Source organism: Cololabis saira, chromosome 11, assembly GCF_033807715.1.
Source record: "Cololabis saira isolate AMF1-May2022 chromosome 11, fColSai1.1, whole genome shotgun sequence".
In the NCBI taxonomy this organism is placed as follows: domain Eukaryota; kingdom Metazoa; phylum Chordata; class Actinopteri; order Beloniformes; family Belonidae; genus Cololabis; species Cololabis saira.
Window position 1 is genome coordinate 44,931,031 of NC_084597.1, and position 21,720 is coordinate 44,952,750.

Consider the following 21,720-nt stretch of genomic DNA (forward strand, 5'->3'; position numbering starts at 1 on the left):
GCCAGAGACGTTTGGTAATGCTTAGGAATAACATAACTCCAGGGGGCGACAGCGCGCATGCTCAGTGTCGAGTTTCCTGCTCTGCGGAGGAAGAAGTGACGCGTGTGTCACGTGACTAAGATGGCGCTGCTGAAGAGGCTGGTGGACGGAACGAGGGTCGGCGGCAGGTGAGCTCACCTGAGACACGCGTGTTTGTCACGGAGTCACAGTCCCTTCACTTTCACATCAACTTGACGTTTCACAGCGTTTCACTCGGTTATAGCGCCCGCGTTGTGACGTCAGACAGGTGGACTTTGTGGAGGTTGGACAGGTGGACTGCAGTTCAACAATATATGTCATCTTTAAAAGACAACTACGCCCTGCAAATACGTTTATTAAGTTTAAGTTTATGAAGCTGTTGCAGACACACGAACCCTTTTGAACTGCTATACGTGTAGAAGATTGTTGGACTATGAAACACTCCGCTTGTTATACTGTTCCCTGGTTTTGCCATATCTAAATGATTGTTCAGAGGTGTGGGGGAATACATATAAATCTACAATTCATGCAGTAACTATGCTTCAAAAAAGAGCTCTAAGAATTATTCATAAGGCTGGATATCCAGATCATACTAATACTTTTTGAACTTGGACGTCCTCTTTGTCAGATTTCAGAGATGTCAGTTAGAATTTATAAATTGATTAAAAACAAAAGTTCAACATAACTTTAAATTATGTTTAACATGTGTATAACCAAAACAAATCTGACAGAGTTTGTAGTTGAGCATCTGTGTGAATGGGCAACTCAGGAAGAAATGATCACATTATGGATGTATTACTATTTTTCCACTTTGGCCTTGCAGAATCAGTGTTTGCAGTTATGTCTGCTGCTTGAGCTCCACCAGCGCTTATTTAACTGAGAACCAACATTTTATATTTAGTTTTTCACTTCTGCTGCAGATTTCTGACATGAAGCTGACGGGAAACATGAAACACGACTTGGCTGCAGTAATTAGACGACTAAATCTAAGTTATTAAAGGGAAAGTTTCGTTTTTTACAACCTGGACCTTATTTCTGGCATTTTTTATGGTTGTATACTCACCCAGAAAAGTTTGGTGTCATTTGGAGTCCTTCGGAAGATATTAGGAGTTTTGTGCGAGCCGTTTCTCCATATAACGGTAGTGAACGGGGCACAGCGGGACACAGACGATGCAGTGTCTAAATAACACATGATTGCCGCAAAACTCGTTCATTTATTTTATGAATCACTACATCTGCTTCCAGGACCTGTTGTCTACATCCGGGGCTGTGTGTGTAACAAATAAATCAGTTTGTAAACAAGACCTCTGACCTCATGACGTCATCTCTGTGCGCGCACTCTGTCCTCCGTTCAGTGAGCTCTTCAGCCGTATACTCTGGCTCAAAACGGTAAGGACGTCCATCATATTCAAAGTCGTCGTCCACAACCTCAGAATTTGACAAATATTCAGACATGTTTCAAATAACTAACAGTAAACTAACAGTAGTGAACTCCAGCTGTACACGGAGCTGTGTCTGGGATGCGCGCACAGAGATGACGTCATGAGTTCAGAGGTCTTGTTTACAAACTGATTTATTTGTTACACACACAGCCCCGGATGTAGACAACAGGTCCTGGAAGCAGATCTAGTGATTCATAAAAGAAATGAAGAGTTTCGCGGCAATCATGTGTTATTTAGATGCTGCATCGTCTGTGTCCCGCTGTGCCCCGTTCACTACCGTTATATGGAGAAGCGGCTCGCACAAAACTCCTAATATCTTCCGAAGGACTCCAAATGACACCAAACACCTCTGGGTGAGTATACGACCATAAAAAATGCCAGAAATAAGGTCCAGGTTGTAAAAAACTAAACTTTCCCTTTAAGTTTATCACAATAAACATGGAGCGATGTGAAGGATAAACGGCAGAATTAGCATCTTTCTACGGGCATGGTGATTTAAAAAAAAAAAAAACCTATAGAAAGCGTAACCCAACTCCGCGTTCCAGCGTATACCTCCGCCCCCCAGACGAGTCATTGTTTAGGACCCATTAGCTGTTTATTGATTATTAATTGTATGAATGTGTGTTTCAGAGTTGTGTCGCTGAGCTACCAACAACAGCAGCGCCGCTTGAGCACGGGTGAGTCCCTGCCCCTCCCCTCCTTTTCTGTTGATGATGTCATCAGGTCTCTGGACCAGCGCCCTCCCTTATGTCCTCAGGTCGTGGCCTCCTTCCCCGCCCCCGGCCCCTTCCCCTGCTGTTAGTGACAGGTGGTGGTTACTATGGTTACCAGCACTACAAGAGGAAGGACCCACATGACGATGAGGCGACGCCCCGTTTGGCCACGCCCACGCAGGTGGGTGGCAACACCTGCTACACCTCACTGACTACGTTTACATGCAGTCAAAATTCAGGTTATTGCTAATATTCCGGTTACTGAAACATTGGGAATATTCCGTTTCCATGGTAATTAATCATTCGGGATATCTGGATCAAACCAGTGACGCACGGAGAACGTCATGACGCAATTCCCGTCATTTCTGCTTCTTCTTCCTGTATCCAAATTCAAAACAAATGCTGCTTCACACAACTTTTCTCTCTCCTTCTTGTAAATCTTCTATCCCGGTACTTTCTACCGTCTACAAATGCAGAAATGTTCATATCCTTCATTACATTTATGAAGTGATTAGTCTCCTCCTGGTCTTGGTTTCTCCGTGTTTATAAGAACTTCCTGGACTCAAAAGACCAGGATTCCTTGTGAACAGAACATGTGCAGAAAACAGATTCCTGTTCCGTTTGATGGGGATATTCAGTTTGGTGTTTACATGACCCAATATTCAGGTTTTAAAAGGAGTAACCCAGGGGTCATATTCAGGTTTTTAAAAACCAGAATATGAGCAAATTCAGGTTATTCAAAGGGGTTATTGGTGTTTACATGGCCGTGCAAAACTGGGTTATTGACAATATTCGGGTTTTAAAAGGGTTATTGATGCATGGAAACACAGTCAATGTTCTTTTCCTCCTCCCTTTTCATCTATCCTCTTTCTTTTCTTGCTTGTTTTTTGTCCCCACCCCCTCTCATATCCTTTCTTTATGAGAGGGTGGAGAAAGAACAAAGAAATGGCAAATAAAAACAACCATATTGAAGCCATGTGTTTGGTCACATGGCAACAGACCTTTGACTGACGGGTTGAATCAAGTTCTGCAGACCAGGAAACGGCACTGTGATGACGGACAGCGCTTAGTTGAGGTCACTGGTGTTGTCTCGGCTCGTTTCTGCTTCTTCTGGATCTGTTGTTGATGGTGGAGAGTTGGACCGCTGAGCAGGATCTTCTCCAGAACCCCCAGAGGTTCTGGGTCAGGCTGAAGCTCTGTGAAGGACAATCCATATGTGGAAATAGAATCTCACCTTATCTTATCTGCGCTCATGGTGTAGTCAGAGGCGATTCTAGGGTCTGTTGGGGCCCTAGGCAAAGATTTCTAGGGGGCCCCTCAAACCAGCGTTCATCACTGTTATGTTATAATAAACTGACACCAATGAAAATAACACAAAAATACAATAAACATAGTACAACAAATGATGTACCCTCATTAGCACCCTTTAAGCACTGATTTCTACAAGTGCTGCTTACGGGCCTTGGCGAGTGCAAATGCTGACACCACGTCCTCCAGATCCAAAGACCTTCGCACATTGCGCTCTATTGAAATAAGAGCCAGTCCTGAAAGTCTCTCCTGGGACATGGTGGACCTGAGAGAGGTTTTGATGAGTTTTAAGGCAGAGAAGCTTCTCTCTCCAGAGGCCACAGTGACTGGAAGAGTTAATAGCAGACGGAGGGCAATGCTGAGGTTTCCATAAAGATCCAGAAGCTGTTCCTTGTAAATGTAATCAAGTATCTCTCTTGGGGGAGAAGATGCATGATCAGGAAAGGCATGGACAGCAGCCCTGATCTCTAAAACCAAATCATCAGAATCTATGTCATGTAGTTTTCTCCAGTTTCTTACAGCTGCCTTCAAGTGTGCCACTCTGAATAGTCTTTGACATGTTTTCCTTTGAGAAAATAAAACCATAAAGGCCATAAACATCCTCCATTTTTGAAAATCTGTCACTTAAACTGTTAAGGGCTGTGTCCACTAGGGGCAGAAGGAACTCTCTGTTAAAGTGCTCGTCTGGAGTGGATGCGTTTCTCCTCTGCCCTCATAGAGGAACTGCCGGGTTGTTTTCCGCTTTCTTTTTTCAGGAAATGCCATGTCAATCTCTAGCTTCTCTGCTATCTCTCTAGCATCAGTCTGAGAGGCAGCACGTCCACTTTCCCTGAAGTTGTCAATGGCTGTCTTGGTTTTGAGCCTCATCTGGAGTTCATGCCAACTCATCATACAAGTAATGTGTGGCTTTGAATACTCATGTCCTTTTAAATGACCAGCCAGATTCTTCCAATTTCTAAATCCTTCTTTCGTAAGGGCATTGTCCTGTTTTCCAAAAAGTTTGCACGCAAAACAGAAGACTGAGTCTGAGCTAAGTGAATATAGAAGCCATGTTCGCTGTATCTTCTCTCCATTTTTCATGATCATTTCGTAGTTTTCCTTTGTGAATCTACGTGGATTCTTCTCTGACTTATGGGGGGAAACTATATCTTTAATCTGCATAGGCCCTCTTGTCACTATTGAGCACAGTTCATTATGGCCCAGGACACATGGCCATTGTGCTGGGTCATTTGACATCAAACCTTTTTTACTAGTAACATCTTCATCTGGAGCAGGTGTTGCTGTCTCGCTGGAGGTGGATGTTGAGAGAACTGACATGACAAAAAAACAAAACGTTTATATGTTGTCATAAAAAATTCTTTAAAGGGTATTGCATATTATAAATTTAAGTAAAATGTTTTGAACTCACAGTTATCAGTATCTGGAAAGGGCACTTGTTTGGTTTCTGGTGCATGTTCCAGCTCAGTATATGCAGGAGGTAGAGGGGCCAGTATCCCACTGGAGGTGGACGTTGACAGAGCAGATATGACAAAAACACACAAAAAGAGTATATATATGTCTATATATATATATATATATATATATATATATACACACACACACACACACACACACACACACACACACACACACACACACACACACACACACACACACACACACACACACACACACACACACAGACTGTCTCAGAAAATTAGAATATTGTGATAAATTCCTTTATTTTCTGTAATGCAAAAAAAAAGCATAACTTCTGGATTAATTACAAATCAACTGAAATATTGCAAGCCTTTTATTATTTTAATATTGCTGATCATGGCTTACAGCTTAAGAAAACTCAAATGTCCTATCTAAAAAAATTAGAATATTCTGGGAATCTTAATCTTAAACTGTAAACCATAATCAGCAATATTAAAATAATAAAAGGCTTACAATATTTCAGTTGATTTGTAATGAATCCAGAATGTATGACATTTTTATTTTTGTAATTGCATTACAGAAAATCACAATATTCAAATTTTCTGAGACAGTCCTGTATTAGAATATGCAAGACTTAAAACAATGCCTAGTCTTTAAAATAATATTTTTTACTTAATGTATATAATATTGTCTTATTATTAAAATCACCCATTAGGTGTTATAAAATCGCATATTAAATCGCAATATTGGGGGGGGGATCTTAATTAGATTTTAAAAATCCTACAGCGCTACTCTGAATAGTCTGGATATGGTTTTATAACGGTGTGCAGCGACAGCATTTTCTCGACGACCATTGCTTTTTTCTTTCCCTCTTGGCATTTTGTTAACACACAGTCATGACTCCGCCCACTGGAACCCACTGAGCGTGTGCAGACTGTTCAGCTCAGTTTTACTGTGTCTGATCCGATAGGTCTGTCAGGAAGCAGGCAGGACAGACTGACGGGGAAAATCTCCCAACAACCGTAAACATAGCAACTACACTTCCTTTCTTTTCTTCATTCATCTGTTTTCTGGTTGTTGACCAGAACAGATAACAGGGGTAATCAATCTTATTGATTTGTATTTGATCAGCAGTTTCCCAGAAGCCTTTGTGCTGAACACTGTTGTTCTATTTGTGGACACGGTGCGGGAGGAGGAGCGCTGGGGGTGGGGCCTCGGAGCATTAATACCTCATCCTCCTCTCCATCTGTCACTTCTGCTCAGAGGAAACTAGCTCTTCTCTTTCCCGATGAGTCCCCGTCCTGCACCGTTGTCAATCACCCATCTATGGTGAAGTTCTTACGCAAACGCCGCAATGACGGCGAGCGGCGGGGGCGCGACTTGCTGCGGCAGGTGAGGCGGCGGCGTCAGACAACTGATGGAGAGAAGGAAAATGATAGAAATGGAGGAGGAAGAGGGGCGAGGACAAGAACAGCAGCACGCTTCAGGTGGGAGATGAGAGATTAAAACACTTTTTCCTCACATTTTTCAGGTGGAATAAATAAATAAATAACCCTGAACCAGTCAGAACAGATAGAGCAACTGACTAAAGCATGTGATCATTTTGTCTTTTGGTAAATACAGCAAGGAGTCTGACTCTGGACCCACATTTCCACATGGCTCAGGACTGTAGTCTCCCATCTCCTTCACCGCTCCCTCCAGCCCCCCTGTGGTTCAGTCCATCTGCTAAATGAGCTTGCTTTCCTCTGTTCCTCCTTTACAGCACATATCTCTTCCCTTTATTCTGGTTTTAGCAGTAGCTAAAGTGATTATGGTAGGGAGATGGCATGTGTATGTGTAAAATAGTTGATACAACTGCATGTTTGAAGATGCATGTCAGTCCATGTCTTCTTCTTTCAAGAATTCTACACAAAAAAGAAGAGTAGTGTCACATTAAATTAGCTTTGTCTACATCTAAACTGTTGGGGATCGCTTTTAAACCTCTTCTAGGCTGCTTTTGGGCCGCTTCTAAACCGCTTGCGAACTGCTCCTGAACTAGTTCTAAACCGCGTATGGACCGCATTTGAACGATTTCTCGACCTTATGTAAAATGCTTGTGGACCACTCTATAACTGCTTTCTGGAAAGCGTTTAAACCTCCTCTAAAATTGATCTAAACCCACATCTGAAGCTCTTGTGAACCGCTTCAAAGCCGCCACTGGAACGGTCCAAGACAGATTCTGGACGGCTCCTAGAATGCATCTAAAACACTTGTGGACCACTTTCAAAGCGCTTGTGGACTGCTTTTAAACCGCTTAGAAACAGTTTTTAAACCAGTTGTGGACCACTTTTAAACCGCCTGTGGACTGCTTTTAAACCGCCTGTGGACTGCTTTCAAACCGCTTGTGGTCCGCTTTTAAACCACCTGTGGACCACTTTCAAACTGCTTGTGGACCACTTTCAAACTGCTTGTGGACCACTTTCAAACCGCTTGTGGACCACTTTCAAACCGCTTGTGGACCACTTTCAAACCGCTTGTGGACCGCTTTCAAACCGCTTGTGGACCACTTTCAAACCGCTTGTGGACCACTTTCAAACCGCTTGTGGACCACTTTCAAACCGCTTGTGGACCACTTTCAAACCGCTTGTTGACCACTTTCAAACTGCTTGTGGACCACTTTCAAACCGCTTGTGGACCGCTTTTAAACCGCCTGTGGACCGCTTTTAAAACCGCCTGTGGACCACTTTCAAACTGCTTGTGGACCACTTTTAAAACCGCCTGTGGACCACTTTTAAAACCGCCTGTGGACCACTTTCAAACCGCCTGTGGACCACTTTCAAACCGCTTGTGGACCACTTTCAAACCGCTTGTGGACCACTTTCAAACTGCTTGTGGACCACTTTTAAAACCGCCTGTGGACCACTTTTAAAACCGCCTGTGGACCACTTTCAAACTGCTTGTGGACCACTTTCAAACCGCCTGTAGACCGCTTTTAAAACTGCTTGTGGACCACTTTCAAACCGCTTGTGGACCACTTTCAAACTGCTTGTGGACCACTTTTAAAACCGCCTGTGGACCACTTTCAAACTGCTTGTGGACCACTTTTAAACCGCCTGTGGACCACTTTTAAACCGCCTGTGGACCGCTTTTAAAACTGCTTGTGGACCACTTTCAAACCGCTTGTGGACCACTTTCAAACTGCTTGTGGACCACTTTTAAAACCGCCTGTGGACCACTTTCAAACTGCTTGTGGACCACTTTCAAACCGCTTGTGGACCACTTTCAAACTGCTTGTGGACCACTTTCAAACCGCCTGTGGACCACTTTCAAACCGCTTGTGGACCACTTTTAAAACCGCCTGTGGACCACTTTTAAAACCGCTTGTGGACCGCTTTTAAAACCGCCTGTGGACCACTTTTAAACTGCTTGTGGACCACTTTCAAACCGCTTGTGGACCACTTTCAAACTGCTTGTGGACCACTTTCAAACCGCCTGTGGACCACTTTTAAACTGCTTGTGGACCACTTTCAAACTGCTTGTGGACCACTTTCAAACTGCTTGTGGACCACTTTCAAACTGCTTGTGGACCACTTTCAAACTGCTTGTGGACCACTTTCAAACCGCCTGTGGACCACTTTCAAACCGCCTGTGGACCACTTTCAAACCGCCTGTGGACCACTTTCAAACCGCTTGTGGACCACTTTCAAACCGCTTGTGGACCACTTTCAAACTGCTTGTGGACCACTTTCAAACTGCTTGTGGACCACTTTCAAACTGCTTGTGGACCACTTTCAAACTGCTTGTGGACCACTTTCAAACTGCTTGTGGACCACTTTCAAACTGCTTGTGGACCACTTTCAAACTGCTTGTGGACCACTTTCAAACCGCCTGTGGACCACTTTCAAACTGCTTGTGGACCACTTTCAAACTGCTTGTGGACCACTTTCAAACTGCTTGTGGACCACTTTCAAACTGCTTGTGGACCACTTTCAAACTGCTTGTGGACCACTTTCAAACTGCTTGTGGACCACTTTCAAACCGCCTGTGGACCACTTTCAAACCGCCTGTGGACCACTTTCAAACCGCCTGTGGACCACTTTCAAACCGCCTGTGGACCACTTTCAAACCGCCTGTGGACCACTTTTGAACCGCTTGTGGACTACTTTTGAACTGCTTGTGGACTGCTTTTATACCGCTTGGAAAAAGTTTTTAAACCGGTTGCTGACCGCTTTTTGACTGCGTTTAAACCGCTTGTGAACCAGTTTTAGGGTGCTTTCACACCTGCAGTTGTTCCGAAACAGGAAGCGTTTCCCCCTAAAGATCGGTTGGTTTGGTACATGTGAACACAGCAATCGTGCTCGGATGCGGGACAAAACAAGCGAGCCGAGATCCTAGGAGAGGTGGCCTCGGCTCGCTTCCATTCCAGACCTGGAGCGGTTCGTTTGCAGTGAGAACATAATCCACACAGCACACAGAAACACACAGAAACAAACTAGCCACACTCGCTTACGATGCTCCATAGTTGTTGTTTTTCCCGGGGTACGGAAGAGAAAACTCCTTCCGCGTTCATTTCTGACCAATGCGAGAACATTTGGTTCATGGCATTTGTTAACAGCTTTGAACCGCTACAGACGGTTGCCTTGTGAACACAAACGCCACAAACGAAAAACGAAACAACTGTATCGATTTAGCCCCTGAATCGGAACAAAACAAACGGGCCACAGGTCTGAAAGCACCCTTAAACCGCTTGTGGACTGCTTTTAAATCCCTTGTGGGACCTCTTCTAAACTGCTTGTGGACCACTTTCAAACCGCTTGTGGACCACTATTGAACCGCTTGTGGACCACTTTTAAACCGCTTGTGGACCACTTTTAAACCGCTTGTGGACCACTTTCAAACTGCTTGTGGACCACTTTCAAACTGCTTGTGGACCACTTTCAAACTGCTTGTGGACCACTTTCAAACTGCTTGTGGACCACTTTCAAACTGCTTGTGGACCACTTTCAAACTGCTTGTGGACCACTTTCAAACTGCTTGTGGACCACTTTCAAACTGCTTGTGGACCACTTTCAAACTGCTTGTGGACCACTTTCAAACCGCCTGTGGACCACTTTCAAACTGCTTGTGGACCACTTTCAAACTGCTTGTGGACCACTTTCAAACTGCTTGTGGACCACTTTCAAACTGCTTGTGGACCACTTTCAAACTGCTTGTGGACCACTTTCAAACTGCTTGTGGACCACTTTCAAACCGCCTGTGGACCACTTTCAAACCGCCTGTGGACCACTTTCAAACCGCCTGTGGACCACTTTCAAACCGCCTGTGGACCACTTTCAAACCGCCTGTGGACCACTTTCAAACCGCCTGTGGACCACTTTTAAACCGCTTGTGGACTACTTTTGAACTGCTTGTGGACTGCTTTTATACCGCTTGGAAAAAGTTTTTAAACCGGTTGCTGACCGCTTTTTGACTGCGTTTAAACCGCTTGTGAACCAGTTTTAGGGTGCTTTCACACCTGCAGTTGTTCCGAAACAGGAAGCGTTTCCCCCTAAAGATCGGTTGGTTTGGTACATGTGAACACAGCAATCGTGCTCGGATGCGGGACAAAACAAGCGAGCCGAGATCCTAGGAGAGGTGGCCTCGGCTCGCTTCCATTCCAGACCTGGAGCGGTTCGTTTGCAGTGAGAACATAATCCACACAGCACACAGAAACACACAGAAACAAACTAGCCACACTCGCTTACGATGCTCCATAGTTGTTGTTTTTCCCGGGGTACGGAAGAGAAAACTCCTTCCGCGTTCATTTCTGACCAATGCGAGAACATTTGGTTCATGGCATTTGTTAACAGCTTTGAACCGCTACAGACGGTTGCCTTGTGAACACAAACGCCACAAACGAAAAACGAAACAACTGTATCGATTTAGCCCCTGAATCGGAACAAAACAAACGGGCCACAGGTCTGAAAGCACCCTTAAACCGCTTGTGGACTGCTTTTAAATCCCTTGTGGGACCTCTTCTAAACTGCTTGTGGACCACTTTCAAACCGCTTGTGGACCACTATTGAACCGCTTGTGGACCACTTTTAAACCGCTTGTGGACCACTTTTAAACCGCTTGTGGACCACTATTGAACCGCTTGTGGACCACTTTTAAACCGCTTGTGGACCACTTTTAAACCGCTTGTGGACCACTATTGAACCGCTTGTGGACCACTTTTAAACCGCTTGTGGACCACTTTTAAACCGCTTGTGGACCACTTTCAAACCGCTTGTGGACCACTTTTAAACCGCTTGTGGACCACTATTGAACCGCTTGTGACCGCATCTAAACGGCTGGTTGATTGCCTGTAAACCGCTTCTAAACCACTTTTGGACCGCTTTTAAACAGCTTGTTAACCTCTTCTAAACTGCTTGTGAACCACTAGTGAACCGCTTCTAAACCTCTTACACCTAGAATGCATTTAAACCGCTTCTACACTGACTACATTTACATGCAGTCAAAATTCAGGTTATTGCTAATATTCCGGTTACTGAAACATTCAGAATATTCCGTTTACATGGCAATTAATCATTTGAGATATCTGGATCAAACCAGCGCCGCACGGAGAACATCATGACGCAATTCCCGTCATTTCTGCTTCTTCTTCCTGTGTCCAAATTCAAAACAAATGCTGCTTCGCGCAACTTTTCTCTCACCTTCTTTTAAATCTTCTATCCCGGTACTTTCTACCGTCTACAAATGCAGAAATGTTCATATCCTTCATTACATTTATGAAGTGATTAGTCTCCTCCTGGTCTTGTGTTTCTCCGTGTTTATAAGAACTTCCTGGACTCAAAAGACCAGGATTCCTTGTGAACAGAGCATGTGCAGAAAACAAATTCATGTTCCGTTTGATGGGGATATTCCGTTTGGCGTTTACATGACCGAATAATCGGGTTTTAAAAGGAGTAACCCAGGGGTCAGATTGGGGTTTTTAAAAACACCAATATGAGCAAATTCGGGTTATTCAAAGGGGTTATTGGTGTTTACATGGCCGTGCAAATTCTGGTTTTAAAAGGGTTATTGATGCATGGAAACGCAGTCAGTATCTTAACCGCTTGTGGACGCTTCTAAACTGATTCTACTGATGGGGGTAAAACCAGTAAGAGCGATGTCGGCCTGTTTTGGGTCGAGAGACCTTGGATAAGACTGTGTGTTAGAGAGAGAGAGAGAGGGTGTTGTGGTGGATTAGGCGGCATGACCAGGTCAAAAAGATTATTGTGTATGTGTGTGTTTGTGGTCTCCATGGCGACAGCTGCCTAGGCAGGTCAGCTACTTTAGCATTAGCCCATCTGAGTGGTGGTTAGCCTCTTTCCAGCTGATCCTTTGCTAACCTGCTAACCCAGTTAGTTGCTCAAGCATCCGAGGAAGATGATTGTCTGATCAGGACACAAATGTTCCCCACTCGTGTTAGACACAAGTTCTTATTTTCACCTCAGACCTCATCTGTCATCTGTCCTGGCTTCTTATTGGTCAGATCAGGGTTTTTCTGCTACTTGGATTTAAAATAAAACCACACCAGTGATGGGGAGAACAAAACATCTGATTTCCAGATAAACAAAAATAACCATGAAGATGAGGCAGTTTTCTGCTGACAAAACTGTCATTCATCCATGCATGCATGCTAGCGTCACTCTAGTCCAGGGGTGTCAAATGTGCGGCCCGAGAGAGATTTTCATGCGCCCCGAGAGAGATTTTCATGCGGCCCGCGAGAAGTTTCCAACACAAAAAACCAAAATGTTAATTTACTAAAAAGGAAGGCATAAATAATTGTCATGAATCGCAGCATATCCGATAATACATTTCTTATACAAATCCATCGTTATTCCACAAAGAGAGCAGTTTTCGACATTTTTTTTAGTTTTCTAGAATGCATTTGCTGATTTTATTTCTTTGTAGACGGTCGTTTATTTTTATTAACTGACTACTATTATATATTTTCGCAGGAAAAATATTACTGCTAAAAAAGATGATAGAAGATATTTATTCGGAGAATTTCAGTTTTGAATTTCCTATAAAAAAGCGAAATATAAAAAAACCATACTTGTTTCTGTTTATCTTTGTAAAAAGATATTAAAAGTATCTTACATAATTTGAAATAAAAAACAAGAAATTTCAAGAAAAGATCCTGAAGAAATATATTTTACATAATTAGAGTGTAAACAAAGTGCATATTTCCTTTAAAATTAACTAAACTGATATTGGATTAGATAACAATAGTAAAAAAAAGAATTAGAAAAAAAATTTTCGCACCGTTTTTGTTATTTTGAGCCCAAGAGAAAAAATTGGTCAAATCCGGCACTCCAAGCAAAATGAGTTTGACACCCCTGCTCTAGTCCTTAGTAAACCAGCGCCACACCCTTTGCTCCAGCCACCCCTGCAAACCTTACTACCACACAAACACACACAAACACACACAAACACACACCTCCACCTGCAAGTCTCTACTTGTGTTTTTGACTTTAGTTTTTGTGGACTTCAGCAGATTTAAGACGATAACTTCCTCTCTAGCTCACTCACATGACTCTAACACAGGTCACGTGACTTTAACAAAGGCTTTGTTTCATCATTATTTTTTATTTCTCTTTTTTAATAAACCTTAAAGGGACTTTTCCTTCCTTTTGTGTTATGATGTTTTCTGATTTTGTTTTTATTCGGTCCTCATGTGTCTTGGGGTTGTCGTTTTCTCCTCCCACTCCTCTCCTCCTCGGCTCCAACATCCTGGATAAATCTCCTTGTACTGCTTGATCAGACTCCAGGTGCCTCGTTTGGCTTTTCGCCACCGTCTGAACAAGCCCAATAACGGTGCCTGTCGCCCGGCCCGTTGGCGACGCCGGCCAATCGCCTTCCTTGGCTTCATCCTCTCTGTCAATGCTCTGCGGCCGCTGGCCAACCGGGTAAGAACAGCTATGTAATGTCTTCTGATGGGACAGCGGGAGACATCCCATCAGAAGGGGATGAGCTGTAGCCGTATTAGTACATCCTCTTCCTGTCGCCTCCTCCATCTGCTGTTTCTTTGTCTCTGTAATCAATAGCATCCTGTAATCAGTAACCTGTCGGCCCTTCATTTTGGTGCCTTTCGTGTGTTATTTCAGAATGAGAGTCTGCAGAAACATGAACATGTCTGTGCAGAATCAACCAGGACCAGTCTTTGAGTATTCTGTTATTGATCTCTATTCACAGATTGATCTCTGATGAAGAAAAAAATCAGGATGAATCTTGTCTTCTTAAAGCACGGGTGTCAAACTGAATCCATGGAGGGCCGGTGTCCTGCATGTTTTAGATCAGGGGTCTTCAACTAGATTAGGCTGCAAAAGGACTGTATGGAGAGGGCCGAAAATTTGGGGGTTTTCAAAATGTATTTTGCACTCAAAGACGAAGATTTATGTATATATAATACATTTGTGCTCAGGAGAATATATCTGTCTAGTTTACATAATCATTATGTATTAAAGGAGCTTGAGGCAGGATTGAGGCAGGATTTATGAAAAAAAATTCGTATACATTTTAAGTTTTCTAGTAATAATGTCAGATGAAGCGTTCCAAACCCAAAACAATGAGCCCTCTAGTGTATCTCTCCGTTGCCTTGAACAGGCTGTGTGCTGCAAAATGTGCTGCAATTCTGGTCCCGAATTTCCAGCGCTGGGCTGTGGATGTGACGTCACATGACGCTGCATGTGCGTTCTCCCCGTTCTCCCGTGCCGGCTTCACTGTTGGCTGCAGTACCCCCAACGGCCGTCGTGGCGAAAGGTGGCGCTAGAGAGTCTCATTTCTTAAAAGGAGCCTCAAGCTCCTTTAAAGTTGAATTGTTAAACTGATCTCCTTTTTTTTGTTGCTAGTGTGTCAACAGTAGGGGGCGAGGCAAAGATTTTGCCTGTAAAGAGATACAAGAGGGCAGATAAAGAGATGGATTTAAGATTGCTGATGGATATTTTGTGCTTTTCTTTCATGGGCGGGGCAGTGATGTCACTGTGCTTGGAGATGGCCAGGTCAGAACTGGAGCACTGGTTTAATGTGACTCCAGTTGAGCAGACCAAATCCAGTATGTTTCCACAGCAGTGTGTTAAGAAGTGGACATGTCGTGTGAGGCTGAAACAGTTCAGCAGTTTCATAAATAAAATGGTGGATTTAATAGCTGGATCATCAATAATGAGAATATAATCACCTAGGATGAGAACGGAAGTGAGATGGTACATAACTGAGTAATTCAATCAGAGAAAAGGAAGGTGTTCGTCTTAGGGGCGCGGTAGATGAAAGAGGTGTCTTCAGTATTCACATTCATGACTCAGGTAGAAGTATAGATACTAGAGTTTAAAAATACTCCTGTAGAAGTTGAAGTATCAACTCAAGTTTTTTACTCAAGTAAAAGTATAAAAGTACTGGTTTCAAAACTACTTAAAGTATAAAAGTAAAAGTAATGTAAGGGGGAAAAAAGCCATTAAGGACAAAAGCCATTGAAAATGAATGCATCTTAGTATAATGCAAATATATTAAAGAACCATATATGTGTACTATTGAGCATTAACATGTGTTTCAGAGAGCAGGAGATATGATGACTAGTTGCCTATAAGTATTGTAATGGTGCAAAAAGTCAAACTTCAGAGGCATGTTATCATTTATCCTAACCTTTATTGGAATGTACATCCAAGTTTAGTTGCAGGAATCTGAGGGAACGGATGTAAGAACAAAACTGGACAAGAACATCTGAAACAACCACAACCAAATTCACTCTATCTGGATGGAGCAATTTAACTGGATAGTTTTTGTTAAAGGCCCAAATGAAATAGAGTAACAAGGCTGTTTTTACAATGTAAGGAGTAAAAAGTACAGATAATTGTGTGAAAATGTAAGGAGTAAAAGTAAAAAATCGTCTGAAAAATAAATACTCCAGTGAAGTATAGATAACCAAAATTTCTACTTAAGTAAGGTAACGAAGTATTTGTACTTCGTTACTTGACACCTCTGGTAGATAATGGCTACAACAACCAAAGGAGCTTAGTCTGTTGTTTTAAAAACCCCAAACATAAATAGATGTGTGATGTGCTTTCTCCTGCAGGTGGCGTTGTACCGCTCATTCCCAACCCGCCTCCTCTCTCGTGCCTGGGGTCGTCTGAATGAGCTGGACCTCCCCACCTGGCTCAGGAAACCCATCTACTCTCTCTACATCTGGACCTTCGGGGTCAACATGCAGGTCTGGATTCACAGCCCTCATTTTGGTGCTTTTGTTTTTTGTTTTCTCACTAGAAGTTTGTAGGTTTATTTTTAACTCTTTCTTTCTCCACTGAGTTGTTCTTTTCTTCATCTATCAGGAGGCAGCGGTAGAGGATTTACATCAATACAAAAACCTGGGAGAATTCTTCAGACGGCGTCTCAAACCGGCTGTCCGACCCGTGTGTGCCTCCTCCTGCCTGGTAAGGTTGTCCTCCAGCTGGGGGGCTGAGACCAGGGAATGGGTGCTAAACTGGGGCTGAGACTGTGAATAGACATAATTGATGATTTTAGTTAAATATGTAAACTAGCTTTAAATTGGTCGTAGCAGGATTTTGAGCTGCTGGTTATCTGGAACTCTATTTTGTTCTCATCTGTTTTTTGTCCTAGATTTCTCCTGCTGATGGGAAGATTCTCCACTTCGGTCGTGTGAAGAACTGTGAGGTTGAGCAGGTGAAGGGGGTCACCTACAGTCTGGAGAGCTTCCTGGGTCCTCAGATGAGGGCCGATACCGGTAAGACCACCAGGATCCACAACAGGCGCGTTAATCTGTGTGATATCGTCATCATTTTTAGCAGTAATAGCATCGTTGTTGATGCTTTTTTTCCCTCAGATTCAACATCGACCTATCAGAACCTCCTCCTGTCGTCTGCCGACAGCGAGCTCTACCATGTGGTCGTCTACCTGGCTCCAGGTGACTACCATTGCTTCCACTCGCCTACAGATTGGACGGTGGAGCTTCGTCGTCACTTCCCAGGTGAGTTCTAGTTCCAGGTAGGGATGGGAATTGATAAGATTTTTCCGATTCCATTTTCAATTCTGCTTAACGATTCGATTCTTTATCGATTCTCATTTGGAAAAAAAGAGAACAAACAATTTTAGTATCAACTTTGTTTTATATCTTTGAACAAAAATATAAGTGAGGTCTTAAGACGTCCCCAGCCTTGGGCTCCTCGATGGAGCCAGGGGGTCCCCAGGAAATTATTTGTAATATAAAATATGTATTTAATGTAAAATAATAATAAAAAAATAAATATTCTTATTTCTGTAGAAATTAACTAAATACAACAAATTATTTTGTGGCAATTACACAAGAGTGTCCAGTAACATGTTCAACACCACAAACTTAGTCACTGCTGGTGACATTCATCTATTCTGGCCTGATACTCTTCCCTGCTGATGAAAGGAGAAGCTAGCGGTGACTGCTCTTTAACTTCTCCATAGATGAGCTGCAGCCGTCACAGGAGCGGCCGGCTCGTCCGCGTGTCCGAGAGCGCAGCTCTTCTAAAGCATGATTTATGGTTCTGCGTTAAATCGACGCAGAGCCTACGGCGTTCGGTGCGTGTCGCCGCGTACCCTACGCCGTAGCCTCTGCCCTGGTGTAACGCGGAACCATAAATCAGCCTTACCACACGCCGGCTGACTCCGCGCTCCCAGCGCATCAGCCAACCGAGTCCTAACAGTTTCCCCCCTCTGTTGAAATGTCCACATTGCAAGAATTGTCACCCTGTTGTCATCCTTTTTGGTAAAATGTAACCAAACTTTCGAGCGTTTATTCCGCTTTGTCCCCGTGTTTTCCTGCTGGACGCGAATGCACACATTGCTCAACGTGTGTGGTGACGTCATTCGCGCCCACTGGAATCGATAAGGGAATCGTTTGCGAAAAAGGCAAACGATTCCAAGGAATTGAAACACTGGGAACCGGTTCTCAACAAGAACCGGTTCTCGATTCCCATCCCTAGTTCCAGGTACATCTGTCAGACCTGGTCTCTGCCATCGTCTTCACGTGTCTCTCTGTACTTGCCAGGCTCGTTAATGTCGGTCAACCCAGGCGTGGCCCGTTGGGTCAAAGAGCTGTTCTGCCTCAATGAGCGTGTGGTTCTAAGTGGCCAGTGGCATCACGGCTTCTTCTCGTTCACGGCGGTGGGGGCCACCAACGTGGGCTCCATCAGACTCTACTTTGACCAGGTAAGGTGGCGTCCTGCTGCTTCAGGAGGGTGTGAGCATAGACATATATACGTAGACGCCTCATGACATGCTGGAACGTAATCCAGCGTCGCCGCCATCTGGATGGGTACAGGCTAAATTAACTACACTGGAGTTATAGAGTTACAGTTACAGCCAGCACACGCAAGAAGCTGCAAAACAGTTCTTTTTCAAGATCTGTTTTTTCTAACATGGTAGTATAAGACCCTGGAATGACCTGGATTTTTTTTTTTTTTTATCGATATATTTATTGAGGGCAATAAGAGAAAAAAAATAAGATTTACAATAACAATATAAATATCAATATTTCCTCCTTTTTTATTTTTCATAACAATAATTAAACAAAAATACATAAATAATATTAATAAGAAAGAAAGAAAAATAAATAAATACAAAAACACACCCCTCTCCTCTTCCCTACCTCATATGGTCAGTACATTACATCATTCAAAATAATTTAGCTTCTTTTCACATATGCATAACAATACTGGAGCAAATGCATAATAAAGAAATAATCAAGACCTGAAAAACACATTCATTAATGCAGTAGATGATTCAGATCATTAGCTAGTCCAATAAAGGCAAAACATCCAAAAAGGGTTTTTTCTAACAGAATACAGTATTTTTTCTGGAGTGCTATATGATGCAAGTTCATTGATCCACTGTTTTGTGCTGGGGTTTTTTTCCTATTTCCAGTTTTTTAAAATACAATTTTTTGCCGCAGTACGACCTGGATTTATAATGCTTACTTTTCCAGGCCTTTAAAAAAATGTACTGAGCTGGTACAGTATATATGGGAGCTTGTATGTATATGTGTTACAGAATGAAATGACATGTATAAAAACTTTCACATAATGGCCTAATGACAGCTCATGACTCATAAATTCAAATGAACGATAAAACTTGTTTCTTTATTAAAATATAAAATTTATTAATTTATACATTTATCAATATGCCATACCATATGTCTTTGTTAAAGAGCATAATACAAAGTCTTTCATCATAAAAATACGTATTTTTAATGTGTGACAGCGTCCTGTATTATAACTAAATCTCAGTGTGAAACTCGGGTAAAAATTCGGGGAGTTATGGATTATTGTAGTCGGGGATAAAACCTTCCTCAGTAGAAATAAATGCACTGGGGCCGCATTGGAGACCCATCCAAGATGGCGGCCGCGCTGAACGTCAGCTCCAATAGGCAGCGTCAGTCTATGAGGCGTCTACGTATACATGTCTATGGGTGTGATGGGTTACCTGGATCAGTGTGGTTAGGACTGAGCTGTATGCTAGACTGGTTCTAACGGTCTGCTGTGTCCCGTGTCCTCAGGAGCTGCACACCAACACCCCTCGCTACAGCAAGGGCTCGTTCCACGACCGCAGCTACATCTCCGTGGGCGACCAGGCCCTGAAGGTGGCGGGTGACGGGGGCGTGGCCTTGCAGAAGGGCGAGGCGGTGGGGGAGTTTAACCTGGGTTCCACCATCGTTCTGCTGTTTGAGGCTCCCAGAGACTTCACCTTCAACCTGCAGCCCGGACAGCGGATCAGAGTGGGCGAGGGCCTCGGCAGCTGATGGTCGGCTGCAGACTCAGGGGGCCGGCTGGCACAAACGCATAATGTTGAGGACAATTCACGGCCCTTTGGTGACGATGAGAAGGACATATAATCAAGGACTCCAGCTCCCACAATGCTTTGTGCCTCATTGCCAGATCAGAAACAACAGACGGTTCACAACCAACCTGCGTGTCTCTGAATATTGAGACTTTTTGGGTCCAGATTCACCTCTTTCCTGTCAGATCTTTATTTTATTGGGATGTTTGTTGTGACTTTTTCCGCCTTCAGTCTTTTTTTTTCTTCTTTTTTCTAATATATCTGATCTTCTGAATACAGAAGTTTTCTTCTGAGCAGGTTTCATGATGGTGTTTTGTTCATAAACATCAAAGAGAACTGCACAAACCTGACCGGAGCGGTCCAGAACTTTGTTAGAGACTGAGAGAAGTTCCTGTAAGAACAGAGAGCAGCTGCAGGAAAACCATCTACTAACCTGCTTCCATCTTTAATAACACATGGTCCCTTTACTAACTTTTCTAAGTTGTTCTAAGTCACCTCTGAATCATCTGGGTCCATGTTCTGACCTGGTGTGAGCTTCCCTTGCTTCCTGACGTGCAGGACTTTACCATGCTGATGTTTTTCACAGTAGATCTGCACCTAGACCCAAACCAGTGAGCAACAACACGAAGAACAAGAACAGATTATAAACTATTATGTTAAACTCAACATGCATGCTGAGAAACTACCCCAGTCACTTCAACAAACCAAACCTGTAGTTCTGGACAGAAACCGAGCCACCAGTAAGCTCTGCTCCTCAAATACAGATGAGTCGACTGCTGTTATACCATTGTTCCTGGAGCTCTTATGCCAGTAACTCCAGGAGAGGATGGACAATTAAGTTTATTTTATCTCCTATGCTGAATCCAAATAAACAAATATAAATGTCTGCTTTGGATTAAACTCCACATTTGTTCTGAGATAAATCAAAGCAGCAATTACCTGAACTTACTTAACTACAATCGTTATGTAGAAACTAGGGCTGGGGATCGATTCAAATGTCAAGAAATGATTCGATTTCGATTCTTAATATTCAGAATCGATTATCATGATTTGATCCGATTCGATATTGATTAGGCTTAGTGTTATTTAAAATGTTTTTTGAGCTGTTGCCTGAATTATATGACTGTAAAATAACTAGTGAAATGATAATTTCACAATAATTATTGTGAAATAACTAAGAAATAAATAACTCAAACAGGCCTTTCAATATCCATTTAAAGTGCAAAAAAGAAAGAAATTGCAACAGTTCATGCAGTAAACAAATCATTTCAGCTTATCTCATTTATTCTTTAACCACACACACATATTGCCATGAAGCACCTGGCATTTTTCAGAAGTGTCATGACAAACTGTGTGTCCGACTACTGGGATTAAAGTTCACCGGGCGAAAATGATGGAGAAAAAAAAAATCGATCTTTAGATTAAAGAATCGATTTTTAGGAATTAATATGAGAATCGATTTAGAATCGGAAAATCGATTTTTTTCAACACAGGCCTAGTAGAAACACAGACTTTGTCTCTGATCAGTTAGATACTCTCCGCCGGTGTCGGGACCGTACGTCAGATTATGGAGCTACTGAGCACCAAAAAGTAGTAACATTGAATCTAGGGTTCACTATTCCTCCATCAGTTATGTTTTTCCAAATAAACTAATCAAATGAATTTAATCTTATGCTGCGCTAAATGAACAGTGTTGATCCTGGATGTTACCCGTAACCATGACAACGGTAAAATTAAGTTTCAGTAAACCCTCACCTCCAATCAACCTTATTACTGGCCAGATCTATATTTAGATTTTGTAAATATTCCTCCATGACATATTTAAGTCCATCTGAATGTTCTTCCATGAAAGTTGGTCCTTTAGTGTCAAAAATGAGTCTTGGGACATCTTGGGACGAGGCCTCACAGCATGGAAATGAAGACACGTTGATAAATGGGAACATAACAGTTCCTACGGGGGAGCGGAGCGTACTGATTGATAGGTTAATTAACTCTGCCAA

The 21,720-nt window shown here is 42.9% G+C and overlaps 1 protein-coding gene across 4 annotated transcripts; it reads left to right on the plus strand.

The window, feature by feature from the left end:
* The first annotated feature begins 90 nt into the window (after positions 1-90).
* On the plus strand, positions 91-20,606 carry pisd (phosphatidylserine decarboxylase). 4 transcript variants are annotated; one of them, XM_061734596.1, is made up of 9 exons: positions 91-167; positions 2,091-2,137; positions 2,218-2,354; positions 15,975-16,109; positions 16,228-16,329; positions 16,517-16,640; positions 16,740-16,883; positions 17,934-18,094; positions 19,440-20,606. In XM_061734596.1, exons 1-9 carry the CDS (start codon positions 121-123, stop codon positions 19,680-19,682), a joined length of 1,140 nt encoding a protein of 379 aa, XP_061590580.1. In that variant the 5' UTR covers positions 91-120; the 3' UTR covers positions 19,683-20,606. The 4 variants fall into 4 exon arrangements, with proteins under 4 accessions (XP_061590580.1, XP_061590578.1, XP_061590577.1 ...); XM_061734594.1 differs by having other exon boundaries at positions 16,517-16,883; XM_061734595.1 differs by lacking the exons at positions 91-167; positions 2,091-2,137; positions 2,218-2,354 and adding exons at positions 6,148-6,387; positions 13,671-13,815.
* Positions 20,607-21,720: the final 1,114 nt, after the last annotated feature.

What these genes read in the sequence shown, in the direction of transcription:
- pisd (XM_061734593.1), top strand. Translation starts at nt 6,227, where the DNA reads ATGGTGAAGTTCTTACGCAAACGCCGCAATGACGGCGAGCGGCGGGGG. An exon ending in CCTTCGGGGTCAACATGCAG is followed by an intron (nt 16,110 to 16,227) that starts GTCTGGATTCAC and finishes TTCATCTATCAG; the next exon opens with GAGGCAGCGGTAGAGGATTT. An exon ending in TCAGACTCTACTTTGACCAG is followed by an intron (nt 18,095 to 19,439) that starts GTAAGGTGGCGT and finishes CCGTGTCCTCAG; the next exon opens with GAGCTGCACACCAACACCCC.